The sequence below is a fragment of the Macaca mulatta genome, chromosome 11 (assembly GCF_049350105.2).
Source record: "Macaca mulatta isolate MMU2019108-1 chromosome 11, T2T-MMU8v2.0, whole genome shotgun sequence".
Lineage (NCBI taxonomy): Eukaryota > Metazoa > Chordata > Mammalia > Primates > Cercopithecidae > Macaca > Macaca mulatta.
This window is the reverse complement of record NC_133416.1, coordinates 50,455,695-50,471,803: the sequence shown is the minus strand read 5'-3', so window position 1 is coordinate 50,471,803 and position 16,109 is coordinate 50,455,695. Positions and strand designations below refer to the sequence as shown.

At 36.4% G+C, this 16,109-nt stretch overlaps 1 protein-coding gene across 1 annotated transcript in view; it reads left to right on the top strand.

Annotated features, from left to right (window-relative positions):
* The window catches only part of ADAMTS20 (ADAM metallopeptidase with thrombospondin type 1 motif 20), a 216,070-nt gene that overhangs the window by 74,007 nt on the left and 125,954 nt on the right, over positions 1 to 16,109 (top strand). Inside the window, 4 exon segments of the mRNA NM_001110539.3 lie at positions 877 to 982; positions 2,790 to 2,933; positions 11,010 to 11,151; positions 12,745 to 12,849. Of these exon segments, the coding sequence (NP_001104009.3) occupies positions 877 to 982; positions 2,790 to 2,933; positions 11,010 to 11,151; positions 12,745 to 12,849 (497 nt within the window).

Genomic DNA, 16,109 nt, shown 5'->3' with positions numbered 1-16,109 from the left:
AATAGCAAAATCATGGGATTATGTTAATCTAAAAAATAAGTAAATGAAAAACTAACATGATTGGTGATGAAATATGGATTGTTTTAATAAATATTTATTTTGAGTGTCTTATTCTATGTTATTTTTAGAGGACTGCATAAACTATAATTATTGCTGTCTTTGGTGTCCAGCCAGGTCATACCTTCATCTTTCAACAGCACATTTGAGTTGCATGTTATTCTTTATACAGGACTAAACAGATCCTGATTTGCAATACATTTCCTATTGCGGAAATGTTACAAAATTATTCAGTGACCGCAGTAATGCTTATATTATAAATTCATTTTATTGTATTTAACATATATTAAATGCCAGACACTATTCTGACCACTTAACATATTTTTCATTTATGTCATATGGTAATTGAATATTTGTATACTGCTTTAAACCTTAAAAAATTAAAGAAACTCCATTGATTTGTAGAGTTCCGTGCCGTTTTCTTCTCTTGTTAGCTTTTCTATTACCAATCAACACATTTAATCTCTTTCCTGCTACCCACACTAATGTGTTAAAACACTTCGTACTTCCTGCAAATATTCTTTTCTTCTTAAAACATTTAAAAAAAAATTTCAAAAAGTTGTTTGCTCACTCTACATTTTTGGATTATTTACTTCAGTAAAAGATTCCAAAAATTTGCAAAGACGATTTCAACTGCAGATAAATCATTCCATTCTCTTTTTTTTCACTTTCTAAAACATTCATTCAATATTAACAGCCAATTCTGCATTCTTTTCTAAGTAATAACGTCAATGGTTAAATGCTTCAAAATTAAGTTCTTACTTTATGATTTTGGTAGTGTTTTCCATTTTGATGAAATACAAATGTGAAATTTTTCAGGTTTATCATACTTAGGTACCATATGTGATCCTTTACAAAGCTGCTTTATTAATGAAGAAAAAGGACTCATTTCTGCTTTTACTATAGCCCATGAACTTGGGCACACGTAAGTACCTTCTGTCACCTCCTTGATGTGCATTCTATTTATCTTTGCACAGAATGTCTGAAATTCCATCTTCAGTTGAGTAATTAGCACCTTTTTTTCTTCATAAAATGTTATTAGTGTAATTTTCTTCCCTGAAATGCTAACTCTGGCTCTTTTGTGATCTATGTTAGGTCAGACAGGCTGCACAGATCAACAGACTAAGCAAAGAACTAGAACTTGGGAATTCTTTTATTTCCTTTACTGTATTGGATACATGACAAGCACTTCTGGCCTCTGTCTCTTGTTATCCTATATATGACCAGGTACTGTCCTCTACCATTTTATGGGAGGGCCTGCATGGGCTCCTGGTTCTGGGGGACTCCCCCAAATATTTGTAATACCAACTCATTTCTTGCTCTCAGTAATGTACCCCAACAGAGGATATTGCCCATGGGAATTTCTTAGTTACTAAAAGATTTTTTTTTAAGTTTTCACTTTTTCCATAGTTACTCATAAAAATTTGGGATTCTCTTACCTTTTCCTGCATTACTGAAAAATATGCTGGGGTTCTATGTTATAAGAATAGAGGCCGTGATTTCTCATGATACCCTTGGAGCTCCCATGGAAAATCAGAAACCCCTACAAATGTATCCTCTGAAAAAAGATTCTAAATGTACCCCTCAGAACTCCTGGTGTTTCTTTGTTATCTGCTAATAAGGACCTGAGTCTAGAGTTGCCTGTGTTAGTTTGACCACATTTAATTTCCTATTCATGCCTTGAGATATCATTAGAACATTCAAGGGGAATAATAATTTCAAATGGAGATAATTTTTAGTAAACGATCATCTCTTCAGTTCCTTTTTTGCATGGTTATATCTCATAATCATCAACAAGCTACACACTTTATTTTGTAAGTTGTTTATGAAGTAGGGGGATAGGATGAGCAGAATATCTGAGGACAGTAGAAGTAGTGCAGCAACATCTGGGTAGCACTGTGTGCTGGTTTTCAAGGCTGCTGACCAGTAGAAGACTATTTTTGCAGAGTACCATCTTAGATATTTGTTTTCTTCCTGAGAAACTCTTTAGGTGTCTCTAGTATATGGGTAAGTTGTTTAATTTAAAAAATGGTTTAAATACAAATTTTAGCAGGCAAGGATCTGAATTAAGTGGTTTCAGTGTTCCTTTTAAACTTGAGCTTATACTTGAGTTCCCCCCCAGATTGTATAGGATCTGCTGCCGACGTGCTAATTACTTAATAATTAAGTCATGAAGATTTGACTGCTCTTTAGGAATGTTTTTATTATTGTAGTTCTGTTGAGCATCACTTAGGAAGTATGGACCTGAAATAGTATTTAGGGTCTTTCAGATAAAATAGATGGATACTGTAGAATGATGAGAATTGGGGATTCACGAAGTTCTTGTGATATTGTAGCCATAGTCAATGGTCTAGAATTTAGTGTGGTATTACCTTTACCTAATCTCTATCCACACACATCTCTATCCACAACATGGGATATCCATGTCGAACCTGCAGGAACTTTTTTTTTTAATCAATGCTGTGGTCCATATTGTGATGAGGTGCAACAGAGTCCAAATATTTTGATTGTGTAGATTCAGATGCCAGATCACCAGCCTATAATATTTCTCAGCCATCAGGTACTTCTAAACATGAACATTGTAAGGCCTTATGCATAGATGGAGTTCAAATTATGATATAAGCATATTTATCTATATTTTATATTGTATTATAATGTGACTATAAAGGATCTGTTACTAATATTGTATGCATCTTTTGATATTCCTTTTAAGTGTTTATTTTTATTTTTAGACTTGGTGTTCAACATGATGATACTCCTAGATGTAGAGAAATGAATGTTACACAATATCATGTAATGGCCCCTGTTTTAAGTTTTCACATGAGTCCTTGGAGCTGGTCAAACTGTAGTCGGAAATACATTACTGAATTCCTAGAGTAAGTAAATTTATGTTACATAATTGAACATGTATTCAATTATAAGATTTGAAATCGATATTTTTAAAAGTAGTTCAATTTCTGTTTAACTTTTTCTTGTTTAAATTTATGTTTACTTTCACTGTACAAATGGATGTTTAAGAACAAGAAGAGTTGTGTGTGTGTGTGTGTATATATATATATAATTTCACTCTTTAAAATTAATATTTTTATTGTAGTTCAGACCTAGCTATTATTTTTTTATCCTGGATTATTTCTTGTGATGAAAACTATGTTTGATGGGAGACTTATGGGAATTCCAGTTTCCTTCTGTGTTTTTGAGTTTTTTCGAAGTGACTAGGTAATATTTTGAGAAAAATTTTTGTGGCTGAAGTTTGAGGTGCACCTGAAGGACAGAGAATAGCTAAAGTCAAACTATGAATTATTCTGATAGTTCTCTAAAGTCACAGAGATGTCGAGTCTCTAACTTTACATAGTCTTTCAGGAGCTCTTTGTAGCTCTGAAGAGAGGTAGTAGATCCAGGTTTTTCTTGCTTTCTCCACCTTCCTTCAGGTTTCTCTGCTTCCCAATTTCTTTTATCCAAATGGTGTTTCTTTCTCAGTCACTGAAACTTTTCCAAAAGGCAAGCCTGAGCTCCTTCCCAATAATCTTTTTGTATAAATATAACACTACTTCACTTCTTCTACTGATATATTCTAACCATCAATTTAACAGTGTTAGTATTTTCTAATTCCCTCTCTCTGTATGAAACCTAAGGGAACAAATAAAATCATGCTTTGGAATATATATTTATAAATATATCCTCGAATTATAACCAACAGTGATAATACATACTTCTATGGGAGCTTGACTTAAAAGCACAACTTATATTTGCTGATCTGTACAGAATTGTATATAGCTTTGTTCAATGGTTAAAAATACTGATGTGACGTGTAAAAATACCAATGGTGTGATTTTCTCTTTAGAAGAGGGTAGTATTTTGATTTTCTTCAAAGGAAATTTTTTTTTTTAATTATACTTTAAGTTCTAGGGTACATGAGCATAACGTGCAGGTTTGTTACATATGTATACTTGTGCCATGTTGCTGTGCTGCACCCATCAACTCGTCAGCACCCATCAACTTCTCATTTACATCAGGTATAACTCCCAATGCAATCCCTCCCCCCTCCCCCCTCCCTGTGATAGGCCCCGGTGTGTGATGTTCCCCTTCCTGAGTCCAAGTGATCTCATTGTTCAGTTCCCACCTATAAGTGAGAACATGCGGTGTTTGGTTTTCTGTTCTTGTGATAGTTTGCTAAGAATGATGGTTTCCAGCTGCATCCATGTCCCTACAAAGAACACAAACTCATCCTTTTTGATGGCTGCATAGTATTCCATGGTGTATATGTGCCACATTTTCTTAATCCAGTCTGTCACTGATGGACATTTGGGTTGATTCCAAGTCTTTGCTATTGTGAATAGTGCCGCAATAAACATACGTGTGCATGTGTCTTTATAGCAGCATGATTTATAATCCTTTGGGTATATACCCAGTAATGGGACGGCTGGGTCATATGGTACATCTAGTTCTAGATTCTTGAAGAATCGCCATAGTGTTTTCCCTAATGGTTGAACTAGTTTACAATCCCACCAACAGCGTAAAAGTGTTCCTATTTCTCCACATCCTCTCCAGCACCTGTTGTTTCCTGACTTTTTAATGATTGCCATTCTAACTGGTGTGAGATGGTATCTCACTGTGGTTTTGATTTGCATTTCTCTGATGGCCAGCGATGATGAGCATTTTTTCATGTGTCTATTGGCTGTATGAATGTCTTCTTTTGAGAAATGTCTGTTCATATCCTTTGCCTACTTTTTGATGTGGTTGTTTGGTTTTTTCTTGTAAATTTGTTTGAGTTCTTTGTGTGTTCTGGGTATTAGCCCTTTGTCAGATGAGTAGATTGCAAAAATGTTCTCCCATTCTGTAGGCTGCCTGTTCACTCTGATGGTAGTTTCTTTTGCTGTGCAGAAGCTCGTTAGTTTAATGAGATCCCATTTGTCAATTTTGGCTTTTGCTGCCATTGCTTTTGGTGTTTTAGACATGAAGTCCTTGCCCATGCCTATGTCCTGAATGGTACTACCTAGGTTTTCTTCTAGGGTTTTTATGGTATTAGGTCTAACATTTAAGTCTCTAATCCATCTTGAATTAATTTTCGTATAAGGAGTAAGGAAAGGATCTAGTTTCAGCTTTCTATTTATGGCTAGCCAATTTTCCCAGCACCATTTATTAAATAGGGAATCCTTTCCCCATTTCTTGTTTCTCTCAGGTTTGTCAAAGATCAGATGGTTGTAGATGTGTGGTATTATTTCTGAGGACTCTGTTCTGTTCCATTGGTCTAGATCTCTGTTTTGGTACCAGTCCCATGCTGTTTTGATTACTGTAGCCTTGTAGTATAGTTTGAAGTCAGGTAGCATGATGCCTCCAGCTTTGTTCTTTTGACTTAGGATTGTCTTGGAGATGCGGGCTCTTTTTTGGTTCCATATGAACTTCAAAGCAGTTTTTTCCAATTCTGTGAAGAAACTCATTGGTAGCTTGATGGGGATGGCATTGAATCTATAAATAACCTTGGGCAGTATGGCCATTTTCACGATATTGAGTCTTTCTATCCATGAGCATGGTATGTTCTTTCCTCTTTTATTTCACTGAGCAGTGGTTTGTAGTTCTCCTTGAAGAGGTCCTTTACATCCCTTGTAAGTTGGATTCCTAGGTATTTTATTCTCTTTGAAGCAATTGTGAATGGAAGTTCATTCATGATTTGGCTCTCTGTTAGTCTGTTACTGGTGTATACGAATGCTTGTGATTTTTGCATATTAATTTTGTATCCTGAGACTTTGCTGAAGTTGCTTATCAGCTTAAGGAGATTTTGGGCTGAGACAATGGGGTTTTCTAAATATACAATCATGTCATCTGCAAAGAGGGACAATTTGACTTCTTCTTTTCCTAACTGAATACCCCTGATTTCTTTCTCTTGCCTGATTGCCCTAGCCAGAACTTCCAACACTATGTTGAATAGGAGTGGTGAGAGGGGGCATCCCTGTCTTGTGCCAGTTTTCAAAGGGAATTTTTCCAGTTTTTGCCCATTCAGTATGATATTGGCTGTGGGTCTGTCATAAATAGCTCTTATTATTTTGAGGTATGTTCCATCAATACCGAATTTATTGAGCGTTTTTAGTATGAAGGGCTGTTGAATTTTGTCAAAAGCCTTTTCTGCATCTATTGAGATAATCATGTGGTTCTTGTCTTTGGTTCTGTTTTAATGCTGTATTATGTTTATTGATTTGCGAATGTTGAACCAGCCTTGCATCCCAGGGATGAAGCCCACTTGATCATAGTGGATAAGTTTTTTGATGTGCTGCTGAATCCGGTTTGCCAGTATTTTATTGAGGATTTTTGCATCGATGTTCATCAGGGATATTGGTCTAAAATTCTCTTTTTTTGTTGTGTCTCTGCCAGGCTTTGGTATCAGGATGATGTTGGCCTCCTAAAATGAGTTAGGGAGGATTCCCTCTTTTTCTATTGATTGGAATAGTTTCAGAAGGAATGGTGCCAGCTCCTCCTTGTACCTCTGGTAGAATTCAGCTGTGAATCCATCTGGTCCTGGACTTTTTTTCATTGGTAGGCTATTAATTATTTCGTCAATTTCAGAGCCTGCTATTGGTCTATTCAGGGATTCAACTTCTTCCTGGTTTAGTCTTGGAAGAGTGTAAGTGTCCAGGAAATTATCCATTTCTTCTAGATTTTCTAGTTTATTTGCGTAGAGGTGTTTATAGTATTCTCTGATGGTAGTTTGTATTTCTGTGGGGTCGGTGGTGATATCCCCTTGATCATTTTTTATTGCGTCTATTTGATTCTTCTCTCTTTTCTTCTTTATTTGTCTTGCTAGCGGTCTGTCAATTTTGTTGATCTTTTCAAAAAACCAACTCCTGGATTCATTGATTTTTTGGAGGGTTTTTTGTGTCTCTATCTCCTTCAGTTCTGCTCTGATCTTAGTTATTTCTTGCCTTCTGCTAACTTTTGAATGTGTTTGCTCTTGCTTCTCTAGTTCTTTTAATTGTGATGTTAGAGTGTCAATTTTAGATCTTTCCTGCTTTCTCTTGTGGGCATTTAGTGCTATAAATTTCCCTCCACACACTGCTTTAAATGTGTCCCAGAGATTCTGGTATGTTGTATCTTTGTTCTCATTGGTTTCAAAGAACATCTTTATTTCTGCCTTCATTTCGTTATGTACCCAGTAGTGATTCAGGAGTAGGTTGTTCAGTTTCCATGTAGTTGAGCGGTTTTGATTGAGTTTCTTAGTCCTGAGTTCTAGTTTGATTGCACTGTGGTCTGAGAGACAGTTTGTCATAATTTCTGTTCTTGTACATTTGCTGAGGAGTGCTTTACTTCCAATTACGTGGTCAATTTTGGAGTAAGTATGATGTGGTGCTGAGAAGAATGTATATTCTGTTGATTTGGGCTGGAGAGTTCTATAGATGTCTATTAGGTCTGCTTGCTGCAGAGATGAGTTCAATTCCTGGATATCCTTGTTAACTTTCTGTCTCGTTGATCTGTCTAATGTTGACAGTGGAGTGTTGAAGTCTCCCATTATTATTGTATGGGAGTCTAAGTCTCTTTGTAAGTCTCTAAGGACTTGCTTTATGAATCTGGGTGCTCCTGTATTGGGTGCATATATATTTAGGATAGTTAGCTCTTCCTGTTGAATTGATCCCTTTACCATTATGTAATGGCCTTCTTTGTCTCTTTTGATCTTTGATGGTTTAAAGTCTGTTTTATCAGAGACTAGTATTGCAACCCCCGCTTTTTTTTGTTCTCCATTTCCTTGGTAGATCTTCCTCCATCCCTTTATTTTGAGCCTATGCGTGTGTCTGCATGTGAGATGGGTCTCCTGAATACAGCAGACTGATGGGTCTTGACTCTTTATCCAGTTTGCCAGTCTGTGTCTTTTAATTGGAGCATTTAGTCCATTTACATTTAAGGTTAATATTGTTATGTGTGAACTTGATCCTGCCATTATGATATTAACTGGTTATTTTGCTCGTTAGTTGATGCAGTTTCTTCCTAGCCTCGATGGTCTTTACATTTTGGCATGTTTTTGCAATGGCTGGTACCGGTGGTTCCTTTCCATGTTTAGTGCTTCCTTCAGGGTCTCTTGTAAGGCAGGCCTAGTGGTGACAAAATCTCTAAGCATTTGCTTATCTGTAAAGGATTTTATTTCTCCTTCACTTATGAAACTTAGTTTGGCTGGATATGAAATTCTCGGTTTAAAATTCTTTTCTTTAAGAATGTTGAATATTGCCCCCCACTCTCTTCTGGCTTGTAGAGTTTCTGCCGAGAGATCTGCTGTTAGTCTGATGGGCTTCCCTTTGTGGGTAACCCGACCTTTCTTTCTGGCTGCCCTTAAGATTTTTTCCTTCATTTCAACTTTGGTGAATCTGGCAATTGTGTGTCTTGGAGTTGCTCTTCTCGAGGATTATCTTTGTGGCATTCTCTGTATTTCCTGAATCTGAATGTTGGCCTGCCCTACTAGGTTGGGGAAGTTCTCCTGGATGATATCCTGCGAGTGTTTTCCAACTTGGTTCCATTTTCCCCCTCAGTTTCAGGCACCCCAATCAGACGTAGATTTGGTCTTTTTACATAATCCCATACTTCTTGCAGGCTTTGTTCATTTCTTTTTCTTCTTTTTTCTTTTGGTTTCTCTTCTCGCTTCATTTCATTCATTTGATCCTCAATCGCTGATACTCTTTCTTCCAGTTGATCGAGTCGGTTACTGAAGCTTGTGCATTTGTCACGTATTTCTCGTGTCATGGTTTTCATCTCTTTCATTTCGTTTATGACCTTCTCTGCATTAATTACTCTAGCTATCAATTCTTCCACTTTTTTTTCAAGATTTTTAGTTTCTTTGCGCTGGGTACGTAATTCCTCCTTTAGCTCTGAGAAGTTTGATGGACTGAAGCCTTCTTTTCTCATCTCGTCAAAGTCATTCTCCGTCCAGCTTTGATCCGTTGCTGGCGATGAGCTGCGCTCCTTTGCCGGGGGAGATGCGCTCTTATTTTTTGAATTTCTGGCTTTTCTGCCCTGCTTTTTCTCCATATTTGTGGTTTTATCTGCCTCTGGTCTTTGATGATGGTGATGTAATGATGGGGTTTTGGTGTAGGTGTCCTTCCTGTTTGATAGTTTTCCTTCTAACAGTCAGGACCCCCAGCTGTAGGTCTGCTGGAGATTGCTTGAGGTCCACTCCAGACCCTGTTTGCCTGGGTATCAGCAGCAGAGGCTGCAGAAGATAGAATATTGCTGAACAGCGAGTGTACCTGTCTGATTCTTGCTTTGGAAGCTTCCTCTCAGGGGTGTACTCCACCCTGTGAGGTGTGGGGTGTCAGACTGCCCCTAGTGGGGGATGTCTCCCAGTTAGGCTACTCAGGGGTCAGGGACCCACTTGAGCAGGCAGTCTGTCCCTTCTCAGATCTCAACCTCCGTGTTGGGAGATCCACTGCTCTCTTCAAAGCTGTTAGACAGAGTTGTTTGCGTCTGCAGAGGTTTCTGCTGCTTTTTTGTTGTTGTTGTTGTTTAGCTGTACCCTATCCCCAGAGGTGGAGTCTACAGAGACAGGCAGGTTTCCTTGAGCTGCTGTGAGCTCCACCCAGTTGGAGCTTCCCAGGGGCTTTGTTTACCTACTTAAGCCTCAGCAATGGCGGGCACCCCTCCCCCAGCCTGTATGCTGCCTTATGGTTAGATCGCAGACTGCTGTGCTAGCAGTGAGGGAGGCTCCGTGGGTGTGGGACCCCCCCCCCCGGCCAGGTTTGGGATATAATCTCCTGGTGTGCCCGTTTGCTTAAAGGGCAGTATTGGGGTGGGAGTTACCCGATTTTCCAGGTGTTGTGTGTCTCAGTTCCCCTGGCTAGGAAAAGGGATTCCCTTCCCCATTGTGCTTCCCAGGTGAGGCGATGCCTCGCCCTGCTTCAGCTCTCGCTGGTTGGGCTGCAGCAGTTGACCAGCACCGATTGTCCGGCTCTCCCTAGTGAGATGAACCCAGTACCTCAGTTGAAAATGCAGAAATCACCGGTCTTCTGTGTCGTTCGCGCTGGGAGTTGGAGACTAGAGCTGTTCCTTTTAGGCCATCTTGCTCCGCCCCCCAGGAAATTTTTAAGGTTACATGTTCATTTAATTGGAAAATTTATATTTTTCCTTTTAGCCAGTAAAATTTTTCAAAAAATGATTTATTTTAATTATTGCAGTGGGACAAATTGTTGCTCTTAGCCCAATTGGAATAGCTGTATATTTCCACAGAGTTTTCTGCATACTGGACATTGCGTGGTAAATTAGGAGTAATATATATGTTTCTCATGCTTTTGCCTAAGTCATTCAAACCTATCATGTATTCTGATAGCATGCTAAAAATATATTACCACTGTCAATTTACAGATGAGGAGACTGTGGTTCAGGGAGATAGGGAGATTAAAAGATTTGTCCATGGCCATGCATCTTGGGAATTGATGGAACCAAAATATAAGCTCCCAAAACCAGTGATCGATTCTGCTATATTCCCTCCTCGAAAGACCTCTTGAGGTGGAGACAGCATGCAACTTTTTGAAGCTTCTTTGTTGTTGTTGTTGTTTAGGACTAGGAATATACTTTCTCAAGTGATTTTAAAATTTGTTTTCCAACATTTTAACAGTTAGTCATTACACTTGAGGCATTACTATTGGATAGCAAAGTAGACCAAAAGTGTGATATGGATGTATGCTTCATAAATAATGTTCTGATGAATTTCTGTTTATTGCTTATCATTTTTTAAAATTGCCACCTTCAAGGTGGTTGTGGGGATCAAGTGCAAACATGCATATTAAAGGTCCTTTGTAAGCTGTGAGGTCATCCTTATGTGTAGGAACATTGCTATACTGATAGTGATGTGAGTTGGTTTAAGTTATGAATAAATACTGATATTCTCTTTGAAAGTAAAGAACTACAGAAAATGTGATAGAGAATCATACTGGAATGCATCCATTGTATTAGTAATATTTTATTTTCTGTCATTGGTACAGTACTGGCTACGGGGAATGTCTTCTTGACAAACCAGATGAAGAAATATATAATCTGCCTTCAGAACTTCCTGGATCACGATATGATGGAAACAAGCAGTGTGAACTTGCGTTTGGTCCTGGGTCACAAATGTGTCCCCATATAGTAAGAAAAGATAATTCCTTTATTTTGTTTGAAAACTACCATAAAGTTATGCTTAGAATTTATTTCAAAATGTGTTTATTCTCTTGAACTAAATATAGCTTTTAAGTCTGATAATTTAGTATTCGTCAAAAAGAGGTTAAGAAAAGGAAAATTAAAACTTATTGACTACTTATTATGTGTCAGGTACTGTTTGGGGTACTTAAAACTTATCTTTGTTAACTCTCACAAATCCCTATGCAGTATTCTCATTTAGAAAATAGGGAAGTTATATAATTTGAAAATTAAAAGCATTGAAATATTAATTTTCAAATGATATTATTTCGAGTTTAAGGAGAAAATATAGGTGTTTTGAATCTGAATTGTTTTAAAGGCACCAGGAATCTAACTAATAGAGTGCATTTTCCTTTACATATATTTGAATCCAAAAGAATTAAATTTGGAGCATATTGTTTAGTTTTCATTGAGCTATTATTTTATAATATTTTGAGGATTTTTCATAGACGAGATACTTTTTTCATTGAAATAGTCGATCCTAACACTTTTATTGGATCTATAATTATGATTTTCTTTTATATGAATGTAAATTTAGGATTTAGTTTGGAATAAATGTCACTACTTTGGTGAATCCATGCTTTACTTTTCCATGTAGAGTACTCATTCAGTTTTCCTTATTCCCTATATATTTTTGCCTAATTGCTTCCCTACCTACTAGGTTGTGAGGATCATTGGACCAGGAATGTTGACTTACTCAGTCATTAAAATAAATATCTATGTCTATTCCGAGGGTCCAGTTTAGGATTTGTCACACAGTACATGCCACAAAATAAATACTTATTGAATGTTGAATGAATGGATTAATTAGAGAATGCAGGACAGGCAAAGCTCATTTCACATAGTGACTATTCTTCCTAAAACCTTAAATTTCAATAAGCCTTTAAACATTCACGGTGACGTGGGGAAGATTTACCTTAAAATATCATCATAAAAGATACATTTCTTTCCAATCTGATTTAGACACTAAATAAATTCTGAATTTAAATTCAAAAAAAGAAATGAATCATATTGGGTATAGCTCATATGACCCTCTGTGGACTTTTGTTTCTTTTGAAAACTTCAGAGCCCTTTGTTCAAATGTTGAAAGTATGCATTATATTCACAAAATAGGAAACTTCAGTATACATTATACATTATTTCAATGCAGATTATTCATACATTCTACCATTGTATCGAAAGCGGCTTCTGGCAACTTCTTATGAATAACATTTAACAATAAAAAGTTCTTTAGAAAAATATCTTGCAAAGAGAGAAAACTATCTGAAATAATTTTGAAAATTTCCACTCCAATTTATAACTCCTATTCTATGTATGAATAAAGTTTAAAAAAAATGTTTTAAAGAAAATGTCACAATTTTATGTATTTAGAAGAAAATTAATGACTAGAACTTACTTAGTAAAAAAATTTGCTGATTAGTTTCAGCTTCTACCATAGAACCAGGAAATAGATCAATTTATAAACCAACGTGTAGTACTGAATTGAACCAGTGTTGTAGTGTTATCCTTACACTGGCTTGCCTGCCTTTTGTCACTCAGGAGAATATATGCATGCATCTGTGGTGCACAAGTGCAGAAAAGCTTCACAAAGGCTGTTTCACTCAACATGTGCCACCAGCAGATGGAACAGACTGTGGTCCTGGAATGGTAGGTTTTCTTGAAGGGTGAGTCTTGTATAAAGATATTATCCAAGGATGTGATTGCTCTGCATTTTCGCACCCTGTTTGTTATTTGCTGTCAACTTTTCTTAACTGCAGGCAATTATTATTGCCATGTTTGATATAGTACATTGTCAACTGAATTAAATTTTTAATTGTACCCTATTTCTAAGCTATGGCAGATGAATATTAAAGTTTTATATAGTTAGCATATAAATAATTACATGGATATATAGTTATCTATGTATATTATAGCATTGTTGTTAAAATTGAGGACAGATATAACAGTCCTAATATTTTGGCAAATTCTACAAATTCAGGGATGTTTCCATTTCATGTTTTCTCCCTTGAAACTCAGTTAATACAATTGAAAGTTTTAACTGGCTTCTTTAGACCTTATTGTTTCTAAGTCTATCAGGATACATTATACTGCTAAAATCAACCACCTACTGTGCTGCGTCTTTATTATTCCAACAGTCATGAACTTATTTAAAACTGTAAACATGATGTTGAATGATAACGCTTACCATGATAATGAAAAGTGTCTTGTGAGAGGATGAAGTCAGAGTGTACTTTGTGCTCCAGGACCTCAGTGGCCAGTGTTGACTACATTAAGTGTTTAGTCTGTCAGCATCTCTGAGCTCCCTCAGTGTAAAAGGAACACTTCTTTGGCAATGGATTGGCTAATTCTGCCTCTTTGTTATTTTCACATTAGCCAAAATAGATAAACTTCTTAAAAATAAGGTCAGTTCAGTAGCTGAACTTGTGCCTTTACCACCTCTTGCTTCATTGAAATATTTATACTAGCTATTGCTTTTCTCTTGAGTCACTTGCATCAAAAGATGTGTGTTTCCTATGAATATTGCTCACATCACAAATTAATTGGTTACTAATATTTTATTTGGAACTTCAAATTTTGTAGCAGCTGAAGTACTCATTGAAATCATCTAACACACTAATAACCTTTTTGCAATTTTAGGATGAATGTTCTAGTGGGCTTTTTCAGTTCAGCTGGCTTTGAATTTTAAAATTTGATCTTTATATAACATTTCTATTTGTTGGATAAGAATTATTTAAAGGACTTTACTTTTTTCTCAGTTCCTGTGACTAGTATTAGTAGATAGCTTTTTGAGTAAAAGGTGGCATTTATGAGAGTAACTACGTGAGGCTGAGCAGAGGAAAAAAAATCTTTTCGAAGTATGAATGCTGGGCTGCTGATATTGGCAAATTTGAAGATGTTCACCTGATTAAAATCCAGGACTGGCACCTTCCTCTGTTCCTCAGCAACTTTTCAAGTTACTGTATGCCATGAACCTTCAGGATTGATTGCCTGTGGCAAAAGTAGTAATTGATATATTTACAAATATTAAGAGATATACTATTTATAGCTAATTTATTAATATTCTAAATCCAGTTAGGGCATAAACATGATTTTTTGAAATTAAGGTATATATAAGTATAATGCATAGATCTTAGGTATGCAATTTGATGAATTTTAACAAATGTAGATGCACATATAGCCAACATCCCAATAAAAATTTCTATCACTTTAAAAAGTTCAGTTGTGGCTGGGTGCGGTGACTCAGGCCTGTAATCCCAGCACTTTGGGGGACCAAGGCAGGCAGATCACCTGAGATCAAGAGTTCAAGACCAACCGGGCCAACATGGCGAAACCCTGTCTCTACAAAAAATACAAAAATTAGCCAGACATGATGGCAGGCAGCTACCTGTAATCCCAGCTACTCAGGAGACTGATTCAGGAGAATCACTTGTACCTGGGAGGCGGAGGTTGCAGTGAGCCGAGATCATGCCATTGCACTACTAGGGGACAAGAGTGAGACTTCCTCTCAAAAAATAAATAAATAAATAAATAAATAAATAAACCAACAACAACAAAAATTCAGTTGTGCCTCTTTCGAGACAACTTTCCTTCCTTCCAGAGAAAACTCCTTTTCTGATTTTTATTTCCAGAGATTCGTTTTTTCTTGTTCTTGTCAGAAAAGAGCGTCCTCTGTTTTGAAGGAGTGGAATGGAACAGGCGTCTTTTGTTCAACATATTTTTAAACTTCATCCATATTATCGTATGCATTAGCAGTTCATTCCTTTATACCACAATATAATTCAGCTATACAGATGTACTGTAATTTATCAATTCTCCTGTCAATAGATATTGAATCATTTCTGGTGTTTGATTATTATGAATAAAACTGCCATGAACGTCCCTATACAAGTCTTCTTGTAGACATATGTTTGTTCTTCTCTTGGCATCGAATTGCTGGATCATAGGGTAAGTGTATGTTTAACATCATAAGAAAGTGCCAAACAATTTTCTGAAGTATGTGCACCATTTTAGACTCCCCCCAGCAATGGAGGAAAGTTCCAATTACTCTGTATTTCTTGCCGACTTTTGATACTGTTAGTCTTTTAAAAATATTTGGCCATTCGACTAGGTATAAAATGGAATCTCATTGTGGTTTTAACTTGTATTTCCATGATTATTATCAACCTTGTGCATTTTTTCATGTGCTTATTAGCCATTTGAATATTTTCCCATTGAGATGGTAGGATAGGCATGGATTTATTGAGATTCAAGGTAAATGTGATGAAATGCTAAGATTTACTTTAGAGCCAATACAAATTAAAAGCAAAGGTGGTATTTGGGGTAGCATCATGTGGATTATAATAGATATAAATTCTCTTTTTAAAATTAATAAAACACAGTGAACCCCTATATATTTAGCTGTATTCAGTATTAAATAAATCTTTTATTGAAGGGACATTTGAAACAAATATTCTATAATTTTGCCTTAACATTCTTCTTTATTCTGTTTATCTTGTGACTATCTAATGAGTCTGTGTGCTGAACACTTTTGCTAGTAAATCAATTTGTGTGAAGACATGATGAACCCTTCTGATAATGACTTAATTTTACTACATGGTGAATAGTATAATATTATAACATTTTCATGCTCTAGTCTCTCAAATTATTTTTTAAAAAGATTAAGGATTACTTAAATTGTTCATGCAAGATGCTTACAAAATGCACATGCACACAGCACATTATGATTTTTTTTTCCACTTCTAATATGGCTTTCTTATATTGAATGACTTTTTCTAATGGAGAGCACAAAGCATTTTTACTGCTATAAGCTTGGCTATAGGATTCATTCAATCAGCAAAGATTTATCAAGGGCCTACTATGTCAGGCACTATTTTAGGTACACTATTCCTCATTTTCTTCTGTTGCTG